The sequence below is a fragment of the Plectropomus leopardus genome, chromosome 8 (assembly GCF_008729295.1).
Source record: "Plectropomus leopardus isolate mb chromosome 8, YSFRI_Pleo_2.0, whole genome shotgun sequence".
Taxonomy (NCBI): domain Eukaryota; kingdom Metazoa; phylum Chordata; class Actinopteri; order Perciformes; family Serranidae; genus Plectropomus; species Plectropomus leopardus.
Genome location: NC_056470.1, coordinates 26,939,816 through 26,966,296, shown reverse-complemented (window position 1 = coordinate 26,966,296; position 26,481 = coordinate 26,939,816). Strand labels below are relative to the sequence as shown.

Genomic DNA, 26,481 nt, shown 5'->3' with positions numbered 1-26,481 from the left:
TCACATAAATCCCCCAAAAAACACATCTAAGTCTAATTACTTCATAATAATAACAAATCTATTTGGGAGTAAATTTGTGTTTTGAGCTACAGGTTTTCCTCCTTGCAAAATGGTGATCTGAGATGGGCAGTATTTCTGTTACTTGTGTTTAAAATATGCATTTCAGTTACTTTTGAATATTTGTAATTGATATTTGAAAGGACTGAAAACAAATCCAAATCTAATATCCAACACTAAACTTTTCAGTGGAGTATTTTTTTGTTTTCAGAATACTCAAATTACTTTTCCATGGTATGTTAAACATTAAAATGCATAACTAGGTCAAAGAGTTATAGGGCTTTTAATTTTTAACAAGATTTTAATTTGAAAGAGGAAGTGGCAGCATTAGCTCAGTCACAGACTAACAGACTTTCGCTTCGGTGCTGTTGCAGTCCAGCCGCAAACTTCATGTGAATACATGTTAAAATGAAGAACAATACACTGAGACACAGTCACAAAGAACAAAAGGCACATTATCTCAGCTCCTTTTTTCTCCATTTAGCACAACCATCCCCTCTCCAGCTCCAAGAGGTGTGTCCTGTTGTGACTGGTGGAAGCTGCACCAATAAGTTCTGCCATCAATAATACTTCGTAAAGCGTCTGCGCCGATTAATCAGCCAAACATATATATCGGTCCACCTCTATTACCTTTGCATTTGTTTCTAAACTGGTGCAGATTCAGAAACTGAACCAAATGTGCTGCAGACTAAGGTCTCACTTCTTACCCAGTTGTTTTTCTCATTGATCTTATGGTCATATTAGTAACAAAAATATGCTGGTTTGGAAACTTTCACTTCCACAGAAAAAAACAGCAACAACCAAGAGAGCTGCTTTTCTATTAAAACCCAGAAATGCTTTGCAGTATTCTGGGGAAGGTTAGTAACAGGGAGCAGAGACTTTATTAGAATTTGAAAAATGTTCATTTCCTCCTTGGGAAGTTACCTATACATCACCGTGAAAGAGAGACTATACAGTTTCTACACACTGCTGTGTTGCTAATTGTGCAGGGCAGGGGATTCACTTAGAAAACACAAGGCTAATTATAGTGCCATATCAGTGATCACCCAGGTGGCAATTTCAACCCTGCAGTAAATGCACAATAAAGATAGTTTCACTAGCTCTACTTTCATTTAGAGTGGCTCATAATTCTGCCAGCTTTTATAGATAGTATGATATTTTCTCAATTTGTTCAAGGCTTATGCTGCAGGTGTAGCTGACCGTATTGATCCACCATTAAACCGGGGTTAAGGTCATGGCTCCCCTGCTTACTGAGGAAACTCACAGTACACGAGTGGCATTGTCATTCTGTGCTGACTTTGACTTGTTTTCATGTTTAACAGTTTCTGCATAGTTGTCAATATAATGACCCAGGGGCACTTTCAAAAAGAAGTTGCAGCTCAATAGTGGCCTTGAGATCTTCCCCATGTTACCCTCCAATTTAGTATTTTTCCCCAGCCTCCTGACAGCTTCTCCTCTGGCAAATCACATGGCTTTATGATTCAGCAGTAAAAAATGACGAGATGGAAAATCCTGATTATTTCATGGGATGTACTAGTCTTGGCTCTGGGCCTTCCTGGTGCGAAGAAATTGTACGTGATCTGAATGTGGCCCTCCCAATATTTTTAAATTGTGTTATCCATCAGTCTCCAGTCATCAGTTTACATAACCTCATATTCCCATTGAATATAAGCCATTATGACAACACGGGCATTGATTTTTTTTTAACGATCATTTGCATCGTTGATTAAGCTGCCAATTATTTATTTATTTTGGATCGATTATTATTTAGTCTATAGAATGTCAGCAAATACTGAAAATGGCATTACGTTTCCCAAAGTCTAAGATATTTTTCCAGTGTCTTTTGTTCTAAAGACAAATAGAATGGAAAAACAGCACATCTGAACACTGAAGAAGCTGTAATTAGAAAATGCAGGTGTTGTAGGTATGGATTGATAAATTATTTAAAGGAGCTCTATATGATATTCAGAGCTCACCTATGACTAAGAGTATGTCTGCACACCATCCTCGACATGGAGTTGCCTGAGCTATCATCTAACAGTTAAGTTTTCAATCAGCAGTGAAAATATTGCCATTTCCCATTTCTGCAAACCATGGGTATGTTACACTTGTACTTTATTATGCAGCTGATTGGTTAAAACTTTACGTTTCTTAAAATGCTTTGGTTAACGTGTGGTTATGTTTAGGCATAAAAATAAATGGGTTTTGATTAAGAAAAGATCATATTTTAGCTTAAAATACAAACAACTGGTTGCACAAGAGCTACTGAAACATAGCAATTGTTGTTTAATACTTACTCAGATTCAGTGGGACAAAAGCCGCTAGAAAATCAACGAGTGGGTGCAAAACAGCACCTATACCGGAAAAGCGGCCAGCTTGGCAGATATCAAAAGTAACTGCCATATTAGCTCAGTGCAGGCCAGCTGTAATAGCTAGCTGGGATACACAAATGAGGGTTCACATGCACGCGCAGATGGACTGTCTGCCACAACAAAAAACAAAGAAGCTCGAACTGCAACACACACAGATGGTGCATGACTTTATTCTCTTTTCAGGATGCAATTACTCCACTACATCTTTACATAGCTAAAGACTGCTGCCATTTTAATACTCTGAATATTGTTTAGAACTTAAGAGTTCTCTCATCATTGAATGATCAATTGAATGACAAATTGTTAATTAAAAAACAAGAAAAAAAAAACTCCAACTGAATACCTGTTCTTATGTAATAATGAGTTTGTTCAAATGTCTGTTCAAGGACGAACATCATTTCAGAGCGTCTACAGGACAATTAAAAGCCCTTAGCATGCCTTTGCCTTTGTCTTGCATATAGTGTCAACCTGGAGACCTCCCAATGCCCACCCTTCTATTTAAAGAGGTTTTTAATAATGATGATAATCAGGTTTGGGGTTGTTTCCTGGTGCTTATGGAAAAGCTTTCCTTTGTAACTGTTGAAGCTGAAACATGCTGTTTTGCGTTGAATTTCTAATGAAATTGCAAAATGACAAGAAGCAGCCACACTTTTTTAGCAAAACAGTCTTTTATTAGAAATATCTTGTATAAAAATGAACATGCTCTACACATTTGTATTTTTTTCTATAGATAATTCATAAATATCCAGGCACTGTAATTCTTTTTTATCTGTCTTTTTTTTTTTTTTTAAATAATTCAGTACATAAAGCAGACATGATCAATCCATTTTAATAACGTACATTAACTTGCCACTTAATTTCAGTCAGCACTTACATATTCTATTTTGTAACACAGACAAAGTGTTTTAGAAAAATAAAGGGGAGGGAGGGGGGTTGTGGCGAAAAAAAGCAGTAAATTATCATATTCACAAACACAAACAATCCCACAAACAATACTTTATCAACTGATGAGAAAACAACATTTGCGGCAATACCCTAGACTTTTGTTGAATCTGAGAGAATCATTGATGAAACCAAAAAATATTAGTTATTTATAATCCTCTGCAGTAGTTCTCCTTCTGGACATTATACCTTTCTCTCAAATTGTTCACATGACTTGTTATGAGTTTTGACATGCAACATACATATTTTTGCATCGCTGAGGATAACATTTAATGAGACAAATTCCAGAGTTACTTTTTATGACAAATACTTTAGAGACTGCAGACAGAGATGGAGTTTACACACTTAAATATAAATGTACATTGAGTCCTGTCTTTCTCATGATTGAACAGAGTACACTTGAAAGGTAATGGATGCAACATAAATGACACCATCAAAAATCCATTGAAAGAATGGCAGGAGTACTTAAATGGGTATGAGGCACAGAATGAAGGCACTGGCCTTTATTTATCAAGCAGCTGTACATACCCCCTTTTCATCTAGAAATGGGAGGTTTTCACTATGGTAAAAAAAACAATTAATGTATGATAAGCTTCAGTCTTTAGTGTTAATTCTCAGTGGGATCCATACTATGAGCAGCCCTGTTACTTGATGCAGGTTACTATGACAGAGTCTGCTTTGGCTCAGGGCTGGACAATAGTATTGATAATACAGATTTTTTTTAAATTTTCATCTTAGAAATTGGATAATGTGACAATGGATAATGTAACATTGTGAGTGTTGTCTCTTCTTAGTTGTAAAGGCTGCATTGCAGCCAAGTAATGTTGTTTTCTGAACCTACTGCACTTAGTCATTATATCCACATTACTGATGATTATTAATCAAAAATCTTATTGTATGAATAATTTGTGAAAGCACCAATAGTCAGCCCTACAATATCACTGCAATGTCCATGTCAAGGTATTTGGTCAAAAATAAAATTTTCGGCCAGCCCTAGTTTGGCTAAATTAGCTGACTATTTAATGGTCTAGTGTTCAGGATTTAGTGGCATCTAGTGGTGAGGTTGCAGATTGCAACCAACTAAAACTTCTGAATCTTGTGTGCCAAACTTGTAGAGGGAGCTATGGTGGCGGACATGAAAGCGCAAATGGCTTTTTCAAGCACCGGTGTTTGGTTTGTCTGTTCTGGGCTACTAAAGAAAAACCAAGGTCATAGGTTTTTGTTTCAAATTCTTATTATCAAACACTTAATTTCATATATTCTGGTGAAATTTTAAGCACCAATTTGTGCATTATCTTTAATTTTGTCAAAATAAAAGTCTGCTAGTTGTTCTAATAGAGTCTGTTATTCTGCTAGTTTCATGTTTTTATTGGGAGGCACAGATGCAAATGTTGTAAATATTGAGGGCAACTTGTGCCCTGCGAATATATAAACGGTTTAATCTAAGGTTACAAAAACACAATGATTTTTGGTTTTAGGTGATTTAATACTAATAAAAACACAGTTATGAATATTATATTTCATTTCTGCCAATATTTCCCTCTAAATCTGACACACATAACCTCAAATGTATTTATATGTAAATATCTGACCATTACCAAGATACTATTCTCTAGGGTTGTGGAAAATGTTTAAAGGGAGCTATAATGTCAACCCTAAAGGGATCATATTGGTGAAACACTCCTTTTGAAATCCTGTGCCTGTCATCCACCTAATTGTCTTTGAACATTTATGCTGTTTGATGGAACTTAACTTGCACCTTCTCCAAATGGGTCTTCTACTGAGCAGCTGCACGAGCCTAATTTTGTGCCCAAAATACTATTAAAACTCTCATTAATCATTTCCACTGTAGCCTCAAAATCCATGACCCAGAAAAGGAAAGAAGGACCCTTTGCAAGGATCCTGGATTACCTGGGCATCTATCATAAATCATAGGAAGTCCCCATGTAACACTGTCCTATGTAATCTATCATATTGTACCATCAAGCTTTAAACATAATTTATTTGGTGTTTGAACAGACTAGTGTGCTGTTTTATTCTTTCACAAATTAATTGGCTAGGGACAGAATATACGGTTATTCTCTAAAAATTTATATTGGTGAATTCTGAACATAGTAATACACAAATATAGAAAATACGGAATAATATGGAGACAACTGTAATTTACAGGATGAATGTCAATTGCAAGTGTGTTATTGTCGTCTCAAGAATCATATATTTAATGTTAGCTGTGATGGAAGTTAAACAAATGGGTAAAAATGAATTCTCACAATTATCCAACTGCTCGAATTTGCAAAGGATTCAACGAGCGCCTGATAAATAAAGGCCAATAAATCCGGGATGTTTGCTTTGACAAGTCTTTAAAGTCCTGGCTGACATTTATGGAGTATGGTGTCAACTATAAAGTTTATACATGGCAATTTGCTTTTAGATTTTGCTCCTTTTGTGTTTGAAAATAGTCTTTATTCAGCAGAGGGTAACCCAGCGGGTAATGGTCCAAAATGACATCTCCACTGTGAATGACAACCATGACAAATGTTGCATTCCAAAGACGTTGACAACACAGCACAGTACACGTGATGCTCCCACAAGCATGCTCTGGGACTGTACACTAGGTTTGCCAAGATGACGGCATCATCATCATCATCATCATCATCATCTTCATCATCATTATGAAACATTTAGTTAAAAAAACAAACTGGGATGACCCACTGCTTTATTTTCAGGTGGTTCCGATATGGTTAGTTCATGTAGGAATACTGAATGTACTGTAGTAAGGCATGTACAGTTTGAAGAGTACTGCAGCTTTCAACCCCAATAATACCAGTAACGAAAAATAATGACTTTATTTTTATACTGCTTCATCTTGTCGACTGCATTTGACTTGAGCGCAAACAGAACACTTTATTCCCCTGTTTTTGTTGAAATGAGACAAACGATTCAGCCTCAGAGAGAACTGAAGTTGTGTGCTTTACACTTCAGAAGGAGAACATACTGTAGACTCCAGGTGGTTCACTCAGCCTGCATCTGGAAACGTCACTGCTCAACGCTCACTTGTGTCTCAGGAAGGGTGGGAAGAGGAAAATTAACTGTCCAATCTCCCTTACATCTCCCATCTCCCACAAATTTCTCATAAATTTTGGCATTCGAGCCGGTACCTGATTCTCTAGAAAAATATGACATCCTTTCTATTTATGGAGTGACGAATTCCCATCTTTCCACCCGAGTCCTCTCTGCTGTAGCAGCTTGGAAGTCCTCCAGTATTTCCCCCAGTATTCCCCAGAATCAGGTGATTTCTCTGCAGGCAGGCCCTGGCTCCGCTTCCATTGTTCGTCTCTGGCTTAGATGGCATGGTTACTGTAGCTTATGTATGTCTGCTTGGAAGCCAACACTGTAAGCGAAGATGTGGGAGAAAGAAGGAGAGGGTTAAAAATGCAATGGGTGAGATTCAAATAGGCGTGAATCTTTCAGAGCACATGGTGGAGTCCAGATTGATGGGAAGTTCTATTTGAGGATGACTTCCTTGAATGAGGGCAGGTGGAACCAATCATAACAGCAGGGCGTTGTATGTGAAAGCTGTATTTACAGGAATGGCATCTCCTATATTTTTGTGTTGCATTTAAATTGTCAAACATCATTTGCGAAGCTGATGACAATGGAAATGTGACTGATTGAGAATCAACTGTCACATAGATGCAAAAACATCTATATTTATAACATGGATCAGGGCTGTAGCTAATGGTTATTTCCATGAGGGCTGTACCGAATGTCATTTGTTTTATTCAAAGCTTATATTGAGGTTTTCAGATAAAGCTTTGACTGTCTTAAGTCATATTTTATGATGACATCACTCTACAAAAGAATAAAAATGCTTTGAACAAAATCCTGAGTTCTTGGCGTACCGGTTAGTGTCACTCTATCTGTGGTGTCACTCTAACATCTGACGTTTTTGCGGGTCCGTAAATGCAGCACAGCAGGCGGAGTTCTTTTTATCTCCTTCGCAGTTTTAGGTCCAGCAGAAAGAACGGTTCAGCTTAACTTTTAATGCGCCTGACGTTGTACTGCGCGTCTCTGCTGCTACTGTGCTACAAATAACTCACCAGAGTTTTAATACGACCAGCACCACTGAGACTATGGCGGGACAAATTAGACCATGGCGGCCCGCCATAGTCTAATTTGAAGAGTTATGTAAAAGAGTATATGTATTGGAAACACTAAAGTACCTCCAAGGGGGGAGGGTCCTACACACTAACAAACATGGTTTGAAACAGAATATTGTGTTAGATAATAACATGTTAAGAATTTGGACAATAATTGAATCTACCTTTTTTTCAGTAAATTTAAACTTTTGGACTAAAAGTGGAGTTATCGGTTAATGTTCGGATCACATAAGTTGCAAGCAGTATAATACTAAAAGAAGTGAGGCCTAATCTTTGTCTGCAGCTGTGCAGGAATATGTGATTTAACAAAAAAAAGCTGTGGGGTATTTGAATTGAAAATAACTATTCAGTATAGCCAGTTGTTTGCTCGAATTGTTAATTAATTGTTTAGCATCTGTAATGTCAAAAAATAGTGAAATGCTCATTGCAATTTCTCAGAACTCAAAATGATATCTGACAAACTCCAAAACTCGAAGGTCCTCACGTTTGGAAAAACTAGAACAAAATAATGTTTGGGATTTTTGCTTGAAATTTAAGTGAAACGATGAATTGATCATCAAAATAGTTACTGATTAATCAACTATTCGTTTCAGCTCTAAAAATAGATTTTCCAAAAATTCATAGCAACGAAAGACTTCTGTTGATTGTTGTTGGTGAATCATTGATTAATATTGCACACAATATCATTGCATACATTTTAACAACATATCACCATGAAATATTTGTCAAGACAGTGATGCAGATGCAGTCAGACTCATAGGCCGTGGCAATGGTCATTTCAGTTTGAGTACCTACTATCAAAGTACCATCTATGGAATCAGGGAAACCTCTGTCTCAGTGTTTTCCTCACAGCTGATTATATCATTTAATTGTTTAAAAAAATTGCATCATATAGAGCCACCAAGCAGATCACAGCTGTGGTATAAAATGCATTAGTAACCATTCAAATGCAAGTCTTTTCCTACATGCAAAGGCCTGAGATTTCTCTGTGCACCAAGCAAAGCATGCAGCAGACAGTCAGTGTATTTCAGTAACATTTTGAACTGTAAAGCGTAATAGACAATGTGTGATCTGACTTGGCACTGTAAGCGTTGTCATCAATGTTTGATAGTACTGCTCATTATTCTTTCACATTCTTTTCATGTTTCATGGAATTTTCTATCAGCTGTGAATAAAACACATCAGACAGATGACCAGAGGGAAGACCACAGTGACCATAACAAGCTCAGCCCGCTGGTGAAACATGACTCTCAATACAGTACCTATGTGCATGTGTGCAGTCATGCTTCTGTGCACACATATGTCTGTGCGCAAGTGTCAGTGTGTATGTGTGTGTCATTTTTTAAAATAAATCTGTCCTCAGCGAGCATGCTTGGTGTGGTGGTAATCACACTACCAATCTGCCAATCTGCCTGCAGCAGCCTTGGCTGATTGAATATGTCAGAGGGGATGAATCCAATCAGAAGACAGCTGAAAGCCAGAGTCGGGGCAAAAGTGCTGTAGAGGAGAGGCGTGTAATGGTAAATGTTTCTGTATATTTGTTTGTGCCACGTTGGGTGTGTGTGAATGGGGGCGGCATTCTTGCCATTTCATCCAAAGCATCTCTTCCAAGAGAAGCATTGATAAATGTACCTTATTTGAATATTTATGTGCTGCAAGGCCAAGATAAAGAATAGATGGTCCAGAAAGAATTGGAGCTGGCAGACCCATCTGTCTTTTCCTGTTCATTCTTATTGTTGTTGTTGTCCTATTACCGCAAATTCCTTCTTTTGTCAACAGGGAAACAAATTACAGGGGACACATGGCTATCGCTTGTCTCCTGCACTCAGGCAGAGTGGTGTCATCTTCCCACATTAACAGGCTTTACCATGCTGATTGGCCATTTTACAGCACCACACACACCAATATTGTCTACCCAAGTTAATGTCTGTTGGTGAAGGGTGGATTTGTGAGGGCGTGATTACTGCCTCGTGTCATTCAGGGTGCTGTATTTTAGCCAGGGGCAGCCGGGATGCTTTGTGCATAGTATAGGCAGGCACGGGTGTCGTGGTGAACATTAGCAGAAAGTAACAGGAATAAGTGGTCACAGATAATAAAAGGGCACAGTCATTGTCTAATCGGGTTACCTGAGAGTCTAAAGTCCCTCACAAGGCTCCCCTCCCTCAACACAGTCTGACACATAAGCACAAAGAGCAGTTGTTAGATTCACAGTTCAAACCTGAGGGCGAGAATTAGCACCTATAAATGGTGAATGAACGGCTCCATTCTGAGGTCCAAAAAAGGCATTTATGCAAGTGTGGGTGCAGGTTTTTTACTCCTAATACACATCATTCTATAATGTTCAGCTTGTCAGAGTATAAAATCAGGACTTTCAGTAATCAGAACATGTGGGGTTGCTTGATTGGATTTAAGCATGCCCCCCACACAGTCTCATACACTTTATCTTGGTGATTTTAACATTCTCTTTTCCTACACTGAGCTACTCGTCTCCTTAGTCCCTTTCAAAATCAGAATAGCGTGGGCACCCTGTCATACCTCCTGATTCAAAAATCCAGTGTGGTCAGAGTTATTGAGAATGGAACTGCTTGTTCCACGTATTTAACATGCAGGATTATCCTGGTGAAAAATAACTTCCTGTCTTTTTCAAATACATTATTTTGTTTGAGTATATTTGGAACAAAGCAAAGTTTTAAAAAATACCTTGCTTTATCTGAGAAAAGATTTATGCTGTGTATACTATATTAAAGAGAATACTGTATGTGGATGTCCAATCAGTATTAATAGAAAGGGTTGATGCGGTAATTTCCTTAGTTGTGACCGAGTTCACAGCTCTGTTTTTGTTGCTACACTCGATGTCATTTGAAGTGACAGTGACGTCAGTGTAGGCAAGGAAGGACAGAAAGCCCTGAAGGTTAATATATCCCATGTGCTGTTTGATGTGTGTTAGTGGAGTCAATTTAAAGTAAACGTTATGTCCTCCGATCATGTTTAGAAAGAAGCCATAGTATAAAACCACTCTAGCTGGCATCCCAACTTCTCGTGTGCTCACGTAAGGCTTGCTAATTTCCAGAACTGCTGAAGTGCAAAATAACACTGGCATCAATTATGTTCACATAAAAGGAGTTAATTATTTTCAAGTAGACATGTGTATTCTATAACTGCTATAATTTTACACAGAAGCAGCTCATTGCATTAGCATAAAAATCAACTCCTGGTTGAGGTCCACTGGAACACATTTCACATTTCTTTCCTTTCTCTTTATTGCTCCATCAGGCACGGTACCAACCTTGTGTTTCAAGACTTTCACAGAGTTCAGACTTGGCCTCTCCGTTGGGCCTCAGGCCTCCTTTAGGGTTGAACTTGTTGGACATGGTGGCCGCAGTCACCACAGCCTTCAGGCTGCGCTTGCGCTTGGGTACGTTCTGCTCTGGATGGAAGAGAACCACGTAGACCTTAGGCATGTAGAGCATTCCCAGAGAGACTGACGCACTGAGGCTTACGGAGATGGTCAGGGTTGTGGTCTGGATATACATCTGCATTATGGAAGAGACAGCAGAGACACAACCACACAGAATCATTTGTTGAGGGGACACTGACTGATTGACAGTGATGTTGTGATCATGGAATCTCTGTAACCATCTCGGTTAAATGAAGCGGCAACCTCTGAGACTAAAAGATGAAGTGGAAGTGCCAAAAACTGCAGTTCATCCAATGGCCGATTAGGGTTAAATTCAAAACAAAATGAATCCCCATTTTAAAATTCCCAACTTTACAGCAGAAATGGACCTGCTACAAAAAAAAAAAAAAAATGTCCCTGTAATAGGCTTGGGCAATATCGCATTATTACAGTATACCTGAGTATTTAGAAATCCCTAAGGTATGTTTTTCAGTATTGTCATAAATACATGCGCTCCTCTCTCAATTACACTTTTTGTATGTAGTACACAGCACGCACCACCGGAGCTCAGTCTCTGGTCTTTATTCTCTAACTGCAACACGTAGTGGTGGAGGCATAAGTTTGAATGAAGTGTGTTTTATGATGAGTGAACGAGGCAATTAAGTCAGTTTTCCTTGACCAAGAGAAAGTGGAATTCAAAACCTGTACAGTTGTATTTCTGTGTTTAATAAGAACAATACGTGTGAGAATATTATTTTTCTTAACATTTTGTGGGTTTCTTTTGTGTGTTTATTAGTCTTGAAGGCTGAAAGTAAGTAACGCACTCGCCGTAGCTAATTTCAGCAACCATGGTAACTGTGCAGGGGGGTTAATTTTTTTCATAACTAGACTGCTTACATTTTATTAAGGCCCAAAGTTATGCATATTTAAAGGTAGAGCCACCTGAGTAACAGGCTGTTGTCATCACTACTAGTCCCTGCAGTCTGAGTCAGATCCACCCTTTAGTTCTCTACAGCTCCAACCTCTTGTTCAAATACGGTCACCTTTGGCTTAAAAAAAACAAGGTTGCGAAAGTCGAGACCTCAAAACGGCAGGCCACAATCCAATAGGGAATGTCACAGGAGCTACGTCCATTATTAATACAGTCTATGGGTTAAACAGGGCACACTCACTGTAGAGCCTGTGCAGTTTGAATGAAGTCCATCAGGGGAAATTAAATTCATTTATTTCATTGCGTTGGCCAATTTTGTAATAAAGCTGCAGAAGAAGAATAGTTTCTGGGGCATGTGATGGCTGAGAATGTAGTGCTTTCAATAGACTGAGGCTTTGAAAGCTTTGCAAGTAGGACAGACACTGCCTTACTCAAGTAATACATGGATAGCAGAGGATAATATATTAATTCACAGCTTCTTACACAGGAGAACTTAACTTTACACAGCTCACGGTATCACATAAAAAGACATGGCGATGGCATCCAGTACCCTTTATTCATAATCTTTTATTTTCATGTGCTTGGTTCATCACTCCTGAGCTCTGCTTTCATCGGTGTGTTTGTTTATTTATGATACACGACTAATAGAAGTGCCCCCCTGATGGGTGTCTATGTAGTCTGCGTATAGATGTTTTTTACCCTGAGGTTTTAGACAACAGCATAAGGATTGTGTGCTTTCTGAAGTCAGTGACAGCTGCAGCTCACAGCTGGGTAGCAGATATATAGCTACAGGCAACAGCTATGGAGCAGAGAGAAACATCCTAGAGCATATTAAAAGTGCCTGCAAGTGATTTTTCATTTATGATAATCATCCCAGAGCTCAGACACGGTCCATCTCTGATTTGTTGATGTATGGGATGTGGTGAGTTGGCGCACCAGCTGTAAAATATATAATAGGTAGATCACATTGAATTTGTCACAGCTTATGAAATATGAAAAAGGGATTTCTTCATTTTCAAAGTGTTCTTCTATTAACAAACCTTTCCAAAATCATCAAAGTAATGAATTTGAATTTGAAGTGTTTTGCAGTGATCCTCCATCTTTTCACAGTCACAGCATTAATTAGAAAACAGAAGAAAAAGAGAACAGTTGACTTTGCCTTTTGGAATAAATTGCTGAGGTCCTCTAAAGCTGATGAACACAAGACGAAGAGTGTACAGTGGAAAACACAGCTGGCAGACATCCTTCAAAGAGATTTGCCTGAGGTTTTGTCTGACATTACATTTGCAGACATCACAAATGACTGAGTCTTTTGGCATGGGAATAGCCCACAGGGCTCTGAACCACTAGCATGTCAACAGTTACAAATTATGTTTCCCAGCATGGGGTCGTGACATATGTTGTTTGTATGTCAGCTTGCACAACATTTATCCTGACATGTCAAGATGCTTACTGATTTTTCTTCTTACAAACCTTTGCAGCACCATGACAATCTTAAGCTGTAGGTAAATGTTCATTCATATTAATCTAATATAGAAGGCACTGTTCAGTGTTCAGCAGGGTATTTGTGTAGCTTTCTTTTAGCTATGTGAGTGCTTTTGTACACATACATTATAGTGCAAAAGTCTTTGGTCACCATAGATTTGTTGTTTTAGCAAAATTGTATTGAGGATATATATATATATATATATTATTCTCTTTATTTAGATACAAAGAATAAAGAGAACATGTACAATAAATTAAAACACCAGAAATGACGGACCAAAATTGCTTCTTCAGACTTCAATATTTAGTGTAAAACAAGGAGTCTTACAGAAATAACAAAAAATAGCTTAAACAATCAGTATTGAGCTTTGGACATGTCTTCACTGCAACGTGGTGTAAATACAGCAGAAGATTAGAATTGTAAATCTATTGTTTGCCCAAGAGAATTAAAGACATGTTAAGTGAAAAGGGAGGTCACACTCAATACTTGCATCTTTAGCCTGTTGAATTTGTTTTATTCTGAAATATTTGCTTTTTTTAAATACTGTATACATATTTGCTGTATGTTTTGGTCGTAATTTAGTAAGGAGACTACAGAGAAATACATATTTATGATCATTATAACCTTGCTATAATAACAAAGTTTAAGGTGGCCTGAGACTTTTGCACAGTATGGTCAATTATTAGGTAGAACATTCAGTAAGCTCAATGCAAAAAAAACCCCGAAATATGTAGCATGACCTGTCATACAGTGACAATGATATATGTTGATGCAATACAAAACAAAAACTTTAGAGAAACCTTCCACAAATTAAGTCCCCTAGAACCATGTCAGTTAAGAAAAAATGTCAGTAGAAAATGGAAGTGATAGGACATTGTATTTCATCATCCTGCGATGTGAGCATTCCTTGGTGAAGGAGGGGGAGTGTTGTAATCTCCTGAGAAGATTACACGTGGCCTGTGGTGAATTCGGAACAATATTGCTACCCCTCTGGAGTGCAGAGTGGAGTCACTCTGTGAGAGGAGCCAAGACCCTTGTCCACTTCCATCGGCCCTGGTGACATAAATTTTCTCTGACAAGCCGATATGATTGCCAATCTGCTCCATCGGTACAGTGAGGGAACAGGGCCGGGCACAGGAACCTCAGAGGGCTGAGCCATTATGAAGTTTCTTTGAAGCGGGATTGCTCCTTTATGTCATTAGGCATCAAATCTCTTGTCCAGACAGCTTCCAGAGCTGTTCCTACCTATACGCAGAGCATGTGAACAGGGACACACTCACAGCTCTTCCAAGTCCTTGTATATATATTTAGTATATATAGTTTGTATATTTAGTAATTAAATCATTTGCAAAATACTTTATTGGCTATATTTCCTTAAGCAAACATGTCACAAAAGGAAAAGTGCAGGTGTAAATTAATGACAGCTGAAATCCATGTACAGTAGATGCTGCAGTTTTACACTCCCTCTAGGATTTCACAGACTGTATTTATAATCGTTGCAGCCTGAAATGCCTGATTCTCAGGCAGCTTTTCTAACAAAACAACAAAAAAAACAAAAAAACTTGTAGTGCATGTTGCAATATTTCTAGATGAGGGTTTTTTTGCAATAAAATAAAGGGAACAGAGCAGATTGCAAAAATAATTGAAATTGCATTGAATAGCATTCAGTCAGCATACAACAGAAAAATTAGAATCTATTTTTGATGGTGGGGGGTGGAGGGCAGCAACATCTGATCAGGGACTGGTTTCAGGGTCCTGGTGTTACGCATGGTGACTTATTTTTTGCACTATTATTGTTTATTGGGACACTTCACGAAAATAAGGCCAACATTAATGATATTAGTAACTGCTATTCTTCTCATACTATGACAACATTTTTCCTGTGAAAAGGTTGATTAACTCTAATTTGGTTTGATTCCAAAATGGTTACTTATAGTCAGTATTTGTTTGGATTTGGACAACACATATTAAAGGAGCCATATCATGGCAGGTCATAAGATACCACAATTTCAGGTAATACATTTGCTACTGAATAATGTGTATATAAATAAAACAAATACAAGTTATAGGGAGCTACATTCAGCATATTGGATTGGAAATTAATGGTGCGTGTAAGAGTATATTTCATGAATAAACAGGATACAGTCTTGCTTCTCTGAAAACTGGAAATGAAAAAAAGACTGCAGTGCTCTCTTTTAAGCTATAGCGTGCGCGTTTTATAAGAACGAGTTTTTGTCATATTTGCTGAAATTTTTTTTAGTATATTCTGACAGTAGGACTTGAGACACATAAACTATGAAAAAATCACGCTCCTCCTCCTCATAGTACTTCTAATGGCATTTGCGAGATCCACCACGGCTAAAGGAAAACAATCAATCACAGCCATGAATCTCTAGCACACGTCAATCATATCAATCACTGCTCATGATCTGCGGTCAGACTAAAAAACTCGTATATGAATCAATATTCTGTTAAGGAATTGCCTACTTATTGTTTTCAGAAACATACTTTAATCTAGTTTTTAGCTGTGCAATGAGAAAATTTATGACCACGCCGCTCTCACAGAAATGCTGTGAAAGTTGAAGTTAAGTTACAGCTAAACAGTTAACTTAAATGCATTTCTAAAAACATTAAATTGGCAACTCTGTAATAAAATCTTGATTCATAATTGATCAGGGTTGCCTAGTTTAACAGTCTGATTGCTGTTCATATGTCGTGATTGACATGATAGCGTTAGAAACTCCTCAATTTTCATTGGTTGTTTTCCAACAGCTGAGGTAGTTTCTAGCAATTTCCATTAGAACCGCTAATTGGAGGATAAACATGTTTATCTGTCATATATACTACTGCCAAAATATAGTCACAGTTTCAGCATGTATGACAAAAACTTCAAAAAGTTCAAACTTATTTTAAAGTTACCACAGTAGCTTTGATCTGGAAATAGTTTTACTTGTAATAGTTTATAGTTTGCAGTGTTCTTTCACAGATAGTCTGTATTATTTCAGGGTGTAAATTAACATCTTTTGTGATAACAACATAGCAAGCCTTCGATTTGTGTAAACGCCAGTTGGATTGGATTGAAACCCTGTTAGACAGAGAGTGATTTTCTCCTTTCAGTTCATCCACCTGCTCTTCAGTGGCAGAGATACAACTGAAGAATAGAGCTTATTTGTATTTGGCTGCCTGTTTCATCACTGGCTGTGTTTACATGAACGGTGTGACTTAGTTATTGGCCACACTGGGGAAACCTGTTCACATGCCTCATGATAACCCTAAATTGAGTGCTGCTATGCCGTGATAAACCAGTTGACAGAATATTCTTTTCTACCTATGTTTTCCTGCCAACACATTGTACAGTCCATTAGCAACAAAGTACAGAAAAGATAGACAAGTCACCAGATGGGCAACGTCATAGCATTAGGCAACAGCTTTGCTGCCTGTTGATTCTAAAGGGCTTCAACCAAATCTTCAGAAAGCACACCTGGCAAGGAGGACCGAATGGGTTCTGCCGCAAGCTAATTCCAAATATATGTGCGTGTTAGTTAATGTAGAGTTTTGAGGTGCTGTGCTGTTCATTTTACAGTATCGAACACAGCAGGCAGCAAAGGAAAGTTAAAAACACGAATTAGTGTTTCGTACTTCTGGTGCCCAGTTTTTTTTTCTCTGTGCATTGAGCACTCTTTCCTACACTATTCTTTGACAGAGACGGCTGTGCACACAGTGCAGCAGTACAGAGGAAGAGACTCTCCATTGTAAGGCACTGAGGTAATGTCATCTTCTCTCTTCTGCTTAGAAGTGGCCAATTTACAGCTCACAGCAACATGAAAGAGTCTCTGGCCTTTATTTGATAAGTATCAGCAAAAAATGTTGTTGTACAATGCCAACGCATCATTAGGGCAGTCAGCCTTTTTACTCTAGAAGGTGAATGCCGCTGTCACCCTAAACATCCACTGAACTATGGTCAAACTTTAAAAGTATATGGAAAAAGCATGAGGAATTGACTCTGAACCTGATTCTACATACATAATTCTGAGTCGGGTACAGCCTTTTTAATTTACCCTTTGAGGGTAAATTAATAGCTAAATTAGTTGAGTAATGAAGCAAATCTTTAGAATAATCTATAAATTAGTCATTAATCAAATAACCAAAAAAATAAACAGTAAATTATTCAAGAAAAAAATCTCTGAGTGAACAGTTGATCTGTTGATCCTGTCCAAAGCTAATCAGATTGATAAACAAGAAGAGAAGGTGCTGCAAAGAGGGTGAAAGCAAACTTTTAAACACAGCACAATTAACAGTTTTACTTTCACTGCGCCTGGAATTCTGCTACTCTGCCTGTGACAACAGTATGCTCTGCTCTCCAAGAGTTTGGTGCAATGCATAATAGAACAGTATATCTATTCCAATCGCACTCCTAATGAACACTCCTGAATTATCAAAATGTGAATGAATACATGGGAAACACTGTGAAAGTTGCAGCCCTAACAGACAATTTTCTAATTATAGTTCACACTCTATTTATTAAATATTGTTAATAGGCTACCATAGTACAATTAGTTAGTAGTAGTGGTAGTAGTAGTAGTAGTAGTAGTAGTAGTAGTAGTAGTAGTAGTAGTAGTAATTTGTAAGAATGATAGTTTACTTTAGCAACTGGATAATGGTCTTAATATTACTGGTTTACTACATCTGTATTCTTGTCCAGCTGAGGAGAACAAAGAGTATGTACGTATCTAAAAGGACACTTCCCCGCACAGCCTTTGTCTAAGAAACACTACTATGTTTTAATAGGTGTTTAGGCATTTTCCTCTACGACTTCTTTAGTAGTACCAAATGTCCATGCACACTTATGAATCACGCTGCCTGAAGGCTGCTATTAAGGTTGTTATTATGCAGCACCATACAGTAGCATTCCCATTTCTATCAGTAGTTTAACTTTTCCACTCTCTGCTTTTTTAAATGTACATCTGTGTTGAGCAACCTCAGAATTAGCACTTGAAAGAGGTAATTTGTGATTCACTTTCAACTGACAAGAAACCTCAACAGCCACAGTAATTTTATGCTACTTCACAAACCTGCGTTATCTGTTTCTATGTGCCTGAATATGCGGTGATTGACTACTCGGTATTCCCAACCAGAGGAACTGAATCAAATACATACGCAGAAACACAATTAAAGACAACATATCCAAGCAAACTTGAGGTGAATGAATTATCCTCACAAGACAGCTCTAAAAGCCTTGTAATCCCCACGGTGAAGCACAAAGCCCATCGTCTCGTGATGAATAGTGGCAGTATCCACAAACACAAGAGGCTGATGCTACACAACAAACATAATTTGAGTGGCCATTTTCTTCACAATGAGGCACATAGAAAATAGGAAAGAACTCCAAATCAAAACTGACATCCAACATGCATGAGTGCATTTAATTGACTTGCTGTCATTGTGCTCTTTCTAAATACAGAACAATCAGTGGAAGCTTTGTGACTGCATTGGCGTTTGTGCACCGAAAACAATTAAAAAATAATAATAAACAAAGGGGGCAAAACTTAGCTGGTTATTTTTAGGAGAGGGAATCTTTTGGACCCTCACCATTCAATTCCAAATCTTTGCTGTCTGGTTCTTGATTGATTGAATAGAAAACGGGCCACAATTTTCATTGTCTTGCACCAGTATACTGTGTGCCAAACTATTCATTGGTGTCCTAATTCCACTGAAGTACAATCTGAAACATAGCTTGCAAATAAGATAAATGGTCCACAGCCTTTTTATTTTAAAAAGTTAACTGAATAAATTAATTTACAAATTAATTAATATGAAAACTTTATGAGAATAACAAAATGAGGGGGAGGCGGAGTGCTCTGCTGTGTTGTAATATGTGGTAATGTCTCCAGCTGTGGAGAGCAGCCGCTCTGCTGCAATATTAGCTGCGGAGAAAGCCAAGATGCTAAGTGGGTGCCGGGTTTTTTGAGGTGAAACAGACTGAGCATTAAGTTATTTTGTCACAACAGAGTTGGTTTAGGTTGCTTTGGTGCTGCAGTGTGCGTTGGTCAGCTGGTCTCATTTGTTTATGTTACTCCTGATCACTGCTATGCTTCTTTAAATATAGTCTTTGGGTCTTTGGCATAAAAAGTATTTACAATTTACTTCATGTTATTCTTGTAATTTACAATTATTTCGAGATTATCAAAACATTTTGTAACTGCTGCTTTTTGTGAAGTTGATTGAAAGGCAAACTCTGGAGTGTGTGGGGGTCTGTAGACTCTTCTGCATTTTCCTGGAGGCTGAATTACCCCTTTTTCATAAACATCATATTATTCAGAAACATTTAGAAAAAGTTCTCTGGCCATGTAAGTTACAAACAGTCAGAAGATGGTTTGTTTGCTAGCTGTGGCATTCTCCTACAACAGCCCTTGGTTCCCGCAGAGCCTGAGTCCATCTCATTTAAATCCATGCGGCTGTTGGCACGTATGTTGGTCTCTGTCCTCACTGTGTGTTGATGTCGGACAGTGTTTCAGTGCTGTTGCTTGTATGTGTGCATGTCACGCATACATACTCACTGAGTGATTAATAGATGCTGGTCCTATAAATTATTGTGGCCTATTTATTGTGCATACTGTCCATTTGAAGTTCAGGTTGTTTTGTTTATGTCTATTAAATGCAACTTTAGCCAACATCTCACTGTTGCTACCCTCATTCATATTTTAAAAAAGCTACAACTTACATCAGGAACAAAATATTCCTAAAAAGCTGGAGATAAGAACAGAAGTGAAGAAAGTCGACGCCATGGAGGCAATACACTGTCTAGTCATAGGTGTAAACTAGCAGATTTTTCAGAAAGATTAGCACACTGCAATTAATTGCAAATTTTAACCTGTCCACTAAAAAATCTTTGGTTTAACTGGGCTGAAGAATAGGTTGTTTGCACCGTCTTAGATTATTTTACTCTACATTTTCTATTTCAACACATTTAAAAAGAAATGTTTACCTTTTCTGCTGATTGCGAAGTCCCAAAGAAGATGGGGATGAAGGCGAGCCATACAATGCAGGTGGTGTACATGGTAAAGCCGATGGGCTTGGCCTCGTTGAACGTCTCGGGAACCCCTCTGGTCTTGATGGCGTAAACTGTGCAGGTAACCATCAGCAGCATGCTATAACCCAGCAGACAGATGAGGGAGAGGTCTGATATATCACATTTCAGAACACCACGGGCCAATTTAGGATTGGCCGTACGCTGATCCTCGTAGTCGATGATGGCTTGTGATGGGTCAACACCGAACCAGATGCACACTCCGAGGAGCTGCAGTGATATCAGGCTAAATGTGATGACTAACTGGGATGCTGGGGAGATGAATCGAGGGGCACTGACCGACATCTTGCCCTGCTCAAAAATCCTGTAGATCCGATTTGTCTTGGTCAGCAGGGCTGCGTAGCTTATACTCATACCCAAGCCCAAGAAAATCCTTCTTAGGGAGCAAATAACCACATCAGGAGTGGAGATCATGAGGAATGTTGTAGCGTAGCAGAGAAAGATACCAGTCAGCAGCACATAGCTCAACTCTCGACCTGATGCCTTAACAATGGGTGTGTCATTGTAGCGTATAAAGGTGACGACCACAAACACGGTGGCCATGATACCCAGCACAGCGATAAGGACAGGGATGACCGCCCATGGAGAGCTCCACTCCAGCTTGACAATGGGAATGGGATCGCAGCCAGTGTGGTTCGCATTAGGCCGCAAATCAAAGCGGCACATCTTGCAGGTGTAAGTGTCTGCCTGATACTGGTAACCGTCACAATTCTCACAGTGCCAACAACATGGAATTCCCTTAACTGTCTTCTTGCGCTGGCCAGGGCGGCAGGGTTGGCTGCAAATAGAGGACGGGATTTCTTGTGTTGAACCAGGCCACTGCATGTCATTGATCTGGAGAGAAAATGATAGGAATGGGGGAAAAATACAGAAATTACCAGTTTATTCCACCTCTGTATACAGCTTTAGAAAAAAGCTGATTGCAAAAACAGTGCCAATGGTACCTCAAAAATAACTGGAATCAAAAAGTAACTAGTGACCACGCCAAAAGAAATGAAAACAAAAGTCATTCAGAGTTTGAGAAGAACAACATTAATACTGTGTTGTATAAAAAGTGAATATGATTTTTTTTATTTATTAATATTGCATTATTTGGGGTCTGAAAACTGCCTCTTTTCTGTTATTTTGACCAGCTGTTATTTTCCACAAATGACTGCTCTATATCAGCAGTTACCAATAAGTCCAGCCATAGGGTCCTTATTTCCCCTTAGTTATTAGTTTAAGGTCTACACATTTAATAAATTACCCCATTACCAATTTTATTTACAAAAAATGTAAATATCACGTTGGCTTAAACACAAAGAAATAAAACAAACTGCAAGAGTAAACAGGAATGACACTTCAAAATAAAAGCTTTATGCTATAAATTCACTTTACATCAAGATAGTGTTTTTGAGAAACTTGACATGTTCATTGGTCATGTTTGGTCCACTCAGAATGGACTTGCGACCCACTTTTGGACTACAACCCACCAGTTGGGAACCACTGCTGTACATCACACTATTTTATTTAGATTTTGGGAATGTTGTCAGTAGTTAGTTAGTTAGAATAAAACAAAAATATTAATTGTAGTTAAACAAATAGCTATAAATAGGTATACTAGAGAAACTGATGACTTTGCAGCGGTCTCCTATGTTTTTTTCAGAACTGTATACTCACATGCCTGATAACCAATGAACAAAAATATTGTGCAATTATTCAACATTATTACATTTGGACAAGCTCATAATCAGAATTAAAGAGCACCGTTAAGGGTCAGCAAAAACTTGAACATAATTTACAACATATTGTAACACTAGTTACATAAATAGCTTTCTGCATAATGCATGAGGATACAATTCAATTAACACTTGGTAGATTAGTTTACACAGGAGTGCATGATTGAATGAACAAACTGTAAATGGGATATTCACCACATGAAAGCTGCACTCTTTTTATCAAGACATCATTGTGTAAACTCATCGAATTACAACTCTACAGGAAACAACTTTGCCGTTTAATTACTTCCAAGCGATGTTGCACTTACTGGGGGAAAGATAAGTAAATAGAGTGTGTGTGGCTCTGCAGTCTCAACACTGCAGTGTCATGTGCCTGTACTGTTGCTCTGACGTTATTTATTTTTATTACAACACGGTTTGCTTAAGAGGCCTTATTAAAGTAAGATGGGGTGCGGAAAGGGATAGGGAATATTCAATTATTCAAATAAACATCTGGATGATTTAGGTGATTGGTTTTGGGTCTAAAAAAATGTCCATATGGCGTTCTTGATTTTCCTTGGAGATCTCTGCCATGCAGGTGATGCTGATAAGTTGATCTGTGTGCAGCAGTAACTCAAAAACTTGATGTCTACAATAATCTTGTACCATACCCACAGTAAGTGCATCAACAAAATAAGAACGCCCGGGGGCTCATGTATAAATGATGCATAACAACAAAATGATGCATACTCATTGTTTTTCACAAAGTTTAAAATTGAAAACAAAGAATTTGATGTCAACACATAGGAAACTACAGGTTCTGTGCCTCATATATTAGGGTTGGATACCGTTCACATGTGAAGTGATATTTGGTTCCGGTACTTTGGTATTGATTGCCAAACATACCTTTTTTTGGTACTTTACTTTCTCTGTTATAACAAAATTTAGTTTTTGAAAAGCTGCAGGGGTGAGGTAGTAGACTACTAAGGCAACTATTCTCCTCCGCTCTTTTCTAATCTTTTCATTGTGGCTTTGGGGAACTTCCGCCTCCTGTCTGAAGGTAAACCCAGCGGCTTCGTGGAGCTCTGTTGCTGGCCTTGGAGCTTTATAGCTGGCTTCCAGGCTTCAGGATGCTTTGCAGTACTTCCCCCTCCTGTGTAAACCCTTCACTCTCATCCAGATGTGCTTTCAGGTACCTGCATTTGGCACTGATGGATTTAACGCAAATTGCAACTCGGTAGTACTGACGTAATTTGCTCAGTACTTTCAAAAGTACCAACCTCAGTACCCAACCCTACCATGCATATGTTGAAAAGGGAACTATTACCGTATCGTGAATAAATGTCAAATAAGATTTTGGACTATTTTTGCAAGCACTTATTAATTTCCAGTCATTACTCAGTTTCTATATATGCTTATAACTTAAATGGTGTGTCTTGTCCGTAGTATATGCTGCTGCAGAGAATGCTATTTCAAGTATGTGGAGTATGTACTGTAATAGTGACACAGAATCTTGAGTCTTGAAGGTTAATGCAAACAGATGGCTTTTTACTCCCTTGGACCTTCTTATATTGGCATGGTTGGGGGTGAAAATCTTGTGGAAATACTGCACAACACACACTGTATTAACCTAAAGCATTTGTTAGGCTGTATGTTTATAAATTCTAAAGGTATCCAGGTGGAGGGTGATTAATTATTAACATTATTCAGTTGACTGTTGCCCTGTAAAAGCCAGCATGAGCAACATGCATTCAACATGAGCTTTGATAACAGTCATAAGAAGGTGAACACATGAAGTTCTACTATGTGAAGCAATAATAGTGCTGTACATGTTATATCTAATTGTAAAGAGGCTGCTTTGGCAGTGTTGAAAGAAAATAAACTCAGATAAGAATGTATGTCTTTAGATTACTTTGGCTTTTGTCCTAACTGATGAAGGGAAATGTTCCTCCGTTCAGTGCCTTTCTTTAAGACCATGGTTATAACATTGATCTTTCATGTTGGTGAAACTAAAAATTGTAGGTTTATTTTTTTATAAATATATTTTTTTTATGATTTATTTATTGTATGTTTTTCTATTTTCTTGTCAAGACTAAATGAGTTCAATTAGTAATGAAACACTAAACAGCCATATATGGGATGTCGGATGAATGGCTGATTGTCAAAGTCTGATGTGGATATTGAGCACAATCACTAGCATAAAGATCTGGCACTCACATTATTAGAAAAGTCAAGCATATGAAAAGTAAGAGTAGTATTTAAAATATCCATACGTTTAAGTGGAGATGATCTGTCCAGTGGCCAATGATCTTGTATTCTGTGGTGTTATTCGTGATCTGGTATTGGTAGATTTCGTAGCGACCTGGGGCGTCTCCGTTCACGTTGAAGACCACCGGGGTGCCAGCAATTCCTGAGTATGAAAGGGAATAAAATGTTATAGTTGTTTTAATAAAAGGCAAATTGTAAAGTAAAACTGAACTCCAGGGTTGGACAACACAGCACAAACTCAAGTAGTTCCCATAACGCTCTGAGATGAAATGAGGCTGCAAGGGGACCTCAAGCTAATGCTGTTATAGTGTTAATGATGGGAGCAAAATAGATGTTGACAGCCATGTTGTCCTGGTCCTTTGAGGAGGGCCAGCGCTGCTGTCTGTTCATGTTCCCATATCATTTCACACTCCTTCATTCTGCTTATTGCCCCATTGCTTGTTATCCACAAGGTCCCCACTCGGAGTGCTAACGAATGACGGCATTGATTTTGATTACCACTTTGAGGTCTCTCTCATCCCCCTGCTTCCTGTTTCTGAGCCAAGCTACAACCCCCCTCTCCGGCTTCACAACTTGTTATAAAATTGTGGTGTGAGGGAACGAGGATTCACAGATTTAGTGATGAGAGCCCACCGCAGAGCATCTCTGAGGAAAGGACCATTAATAGCATAACCATCTCTGTCTATTTGCTCCAACCAAATGTGCTGTCTCTCCAGCAATGCGATTCCCTAATACTCAGCAATTCTGTAACATGTTGAAAGTGGGGTTGAAAAGTCAGGGAAAAAAATTGCACTTAGTTAACTTGCTGCTGAAATGTGTTTTGGATTGCCCACAGTCAATATTTGGATGTTGTGTACAGTATATTCTAGAGCTACATCAAAGGGATAAGAGTGCAATTTTCTGTAACAGAAAGAGGATATTCTTCATGTTTGGACCTCAGACTCAGTGTTTTTCAGCATTTTTCAGAGTTAATCATGTTCCAAAAGTATTGAATTCACTCTTCTTTGTCATAAGAATAAAAGGAATTATTTATGTGTGAGTGTGTTGTTGTTTCCCTGTGTAGGTCACCGTATTGATTGTTGTTTGAACCTGTGAGTCAGATTTGGAAACCTGTGAGTCAGGCTTTGAGACCAGACGGTTTTTTTTTTACTCCCTCCCTGCAGATTTGTGTGTGTCAGAGGTCTGATCAGAACCCATAGGACTTAACTGCATTAGTATAATCCTGCTGCATTATCTAGAGGACATGTCCAAGACAACTGCAGGCAGTCATGTAGAATTATGAAAACTTTTCTTGCTGATCTCAGCAATACAGGGAATTGAGTGGGATGTATGTTTCTCCTGATTTGATTGCCTTAATCGATTAGTTTCACCTCTAAACTTTAGCAAGTTTCATGCACATCCAGCAAAAATGAACAAACTGCTTGTTTAATAACCAGGTCACATTTCTGAGGGTACACAGCACATGATAACTCCTATGAAAAAAAAACATGCAATCCAGGAAAACACGGGAATTAGCCTCACAGTTGTATGCCTCCACACCACTCAAGTTGCAGTTAAAGTGAACATCCATGTCTGTCCAGACTCATGTGAAGCCATAACACTTGACAATGCTTTAGATATGAATGTTGCTGCAAACAACAAACGGTAGCACAGAAGATCTATACAATCAACACAGTATCAAGATGGACACCTAAGATTAGTGTCACCAATTCAGTATCTGTCCAAATGTCTCCCCTCTGTTCCTGAGTTATGGCATCAAGTAATGGTCAGAAAAATATTTTTTCAGAATATTAATGCCGTTTTTGCCAAATTTGTAGAATATCCCTTATGGGACAAACCAATGGGATGGACAACGCAAAAACGTAATGCCTCAAGCCATGGCTGTTGCTGGCTCTGAGGCATAAAAACATCATTGACTCTCATGAACTGCAGCTCTGCCCAGATGCACCAAAAATTAAATGGCCTCAGTAAAATTTTCTGTTAATTATAATAGTGTGTGTTATTGCTTTGAGAGCTAAATCAACAAAGCTGCACGGTGGAGATGACAAAGAACATGTGTTCAGAGCAGTGTGTAGATACTGTAT

At 38.4% G+C, this 26,481-nt stretch overlaps 1 protein-coding gene across 1 annotated transcript in view; it reads right to left on the bottom strand.

Annotated features, from left to right (window-relative positions):
- Positions 1-6,712: 6,712 nt before the first annotated feature.
- LOC121946929 (metabotropic glutamate receptor 4-like) overlaps positions 6,713-26,481 on the bottom strand; it is a 165,192-nt gene continuing 145,423 nt past the window's right edge. The window contains exons 7-10 of the mRNA XM_042491761.1: positions 24,403-24,539; positions 20,331-21,266; positions 10,818-11,064; positions 6,713-6,762 (exon numbers count right to left, since the gene is read on the bottom strand). Coding sequence (XP_042347695.1) covers positions 6,713-6,762; positions 10,818-11,064; positions 20,331-21,266; positions 24,403-24,539 — 1,370 coding nt within the window. The remainder of the gene's footprint in view (positions 6,763-10,817; positions 11,065-20,330; positions 21,267-24,402; positions 24,540-26,481) is intronic.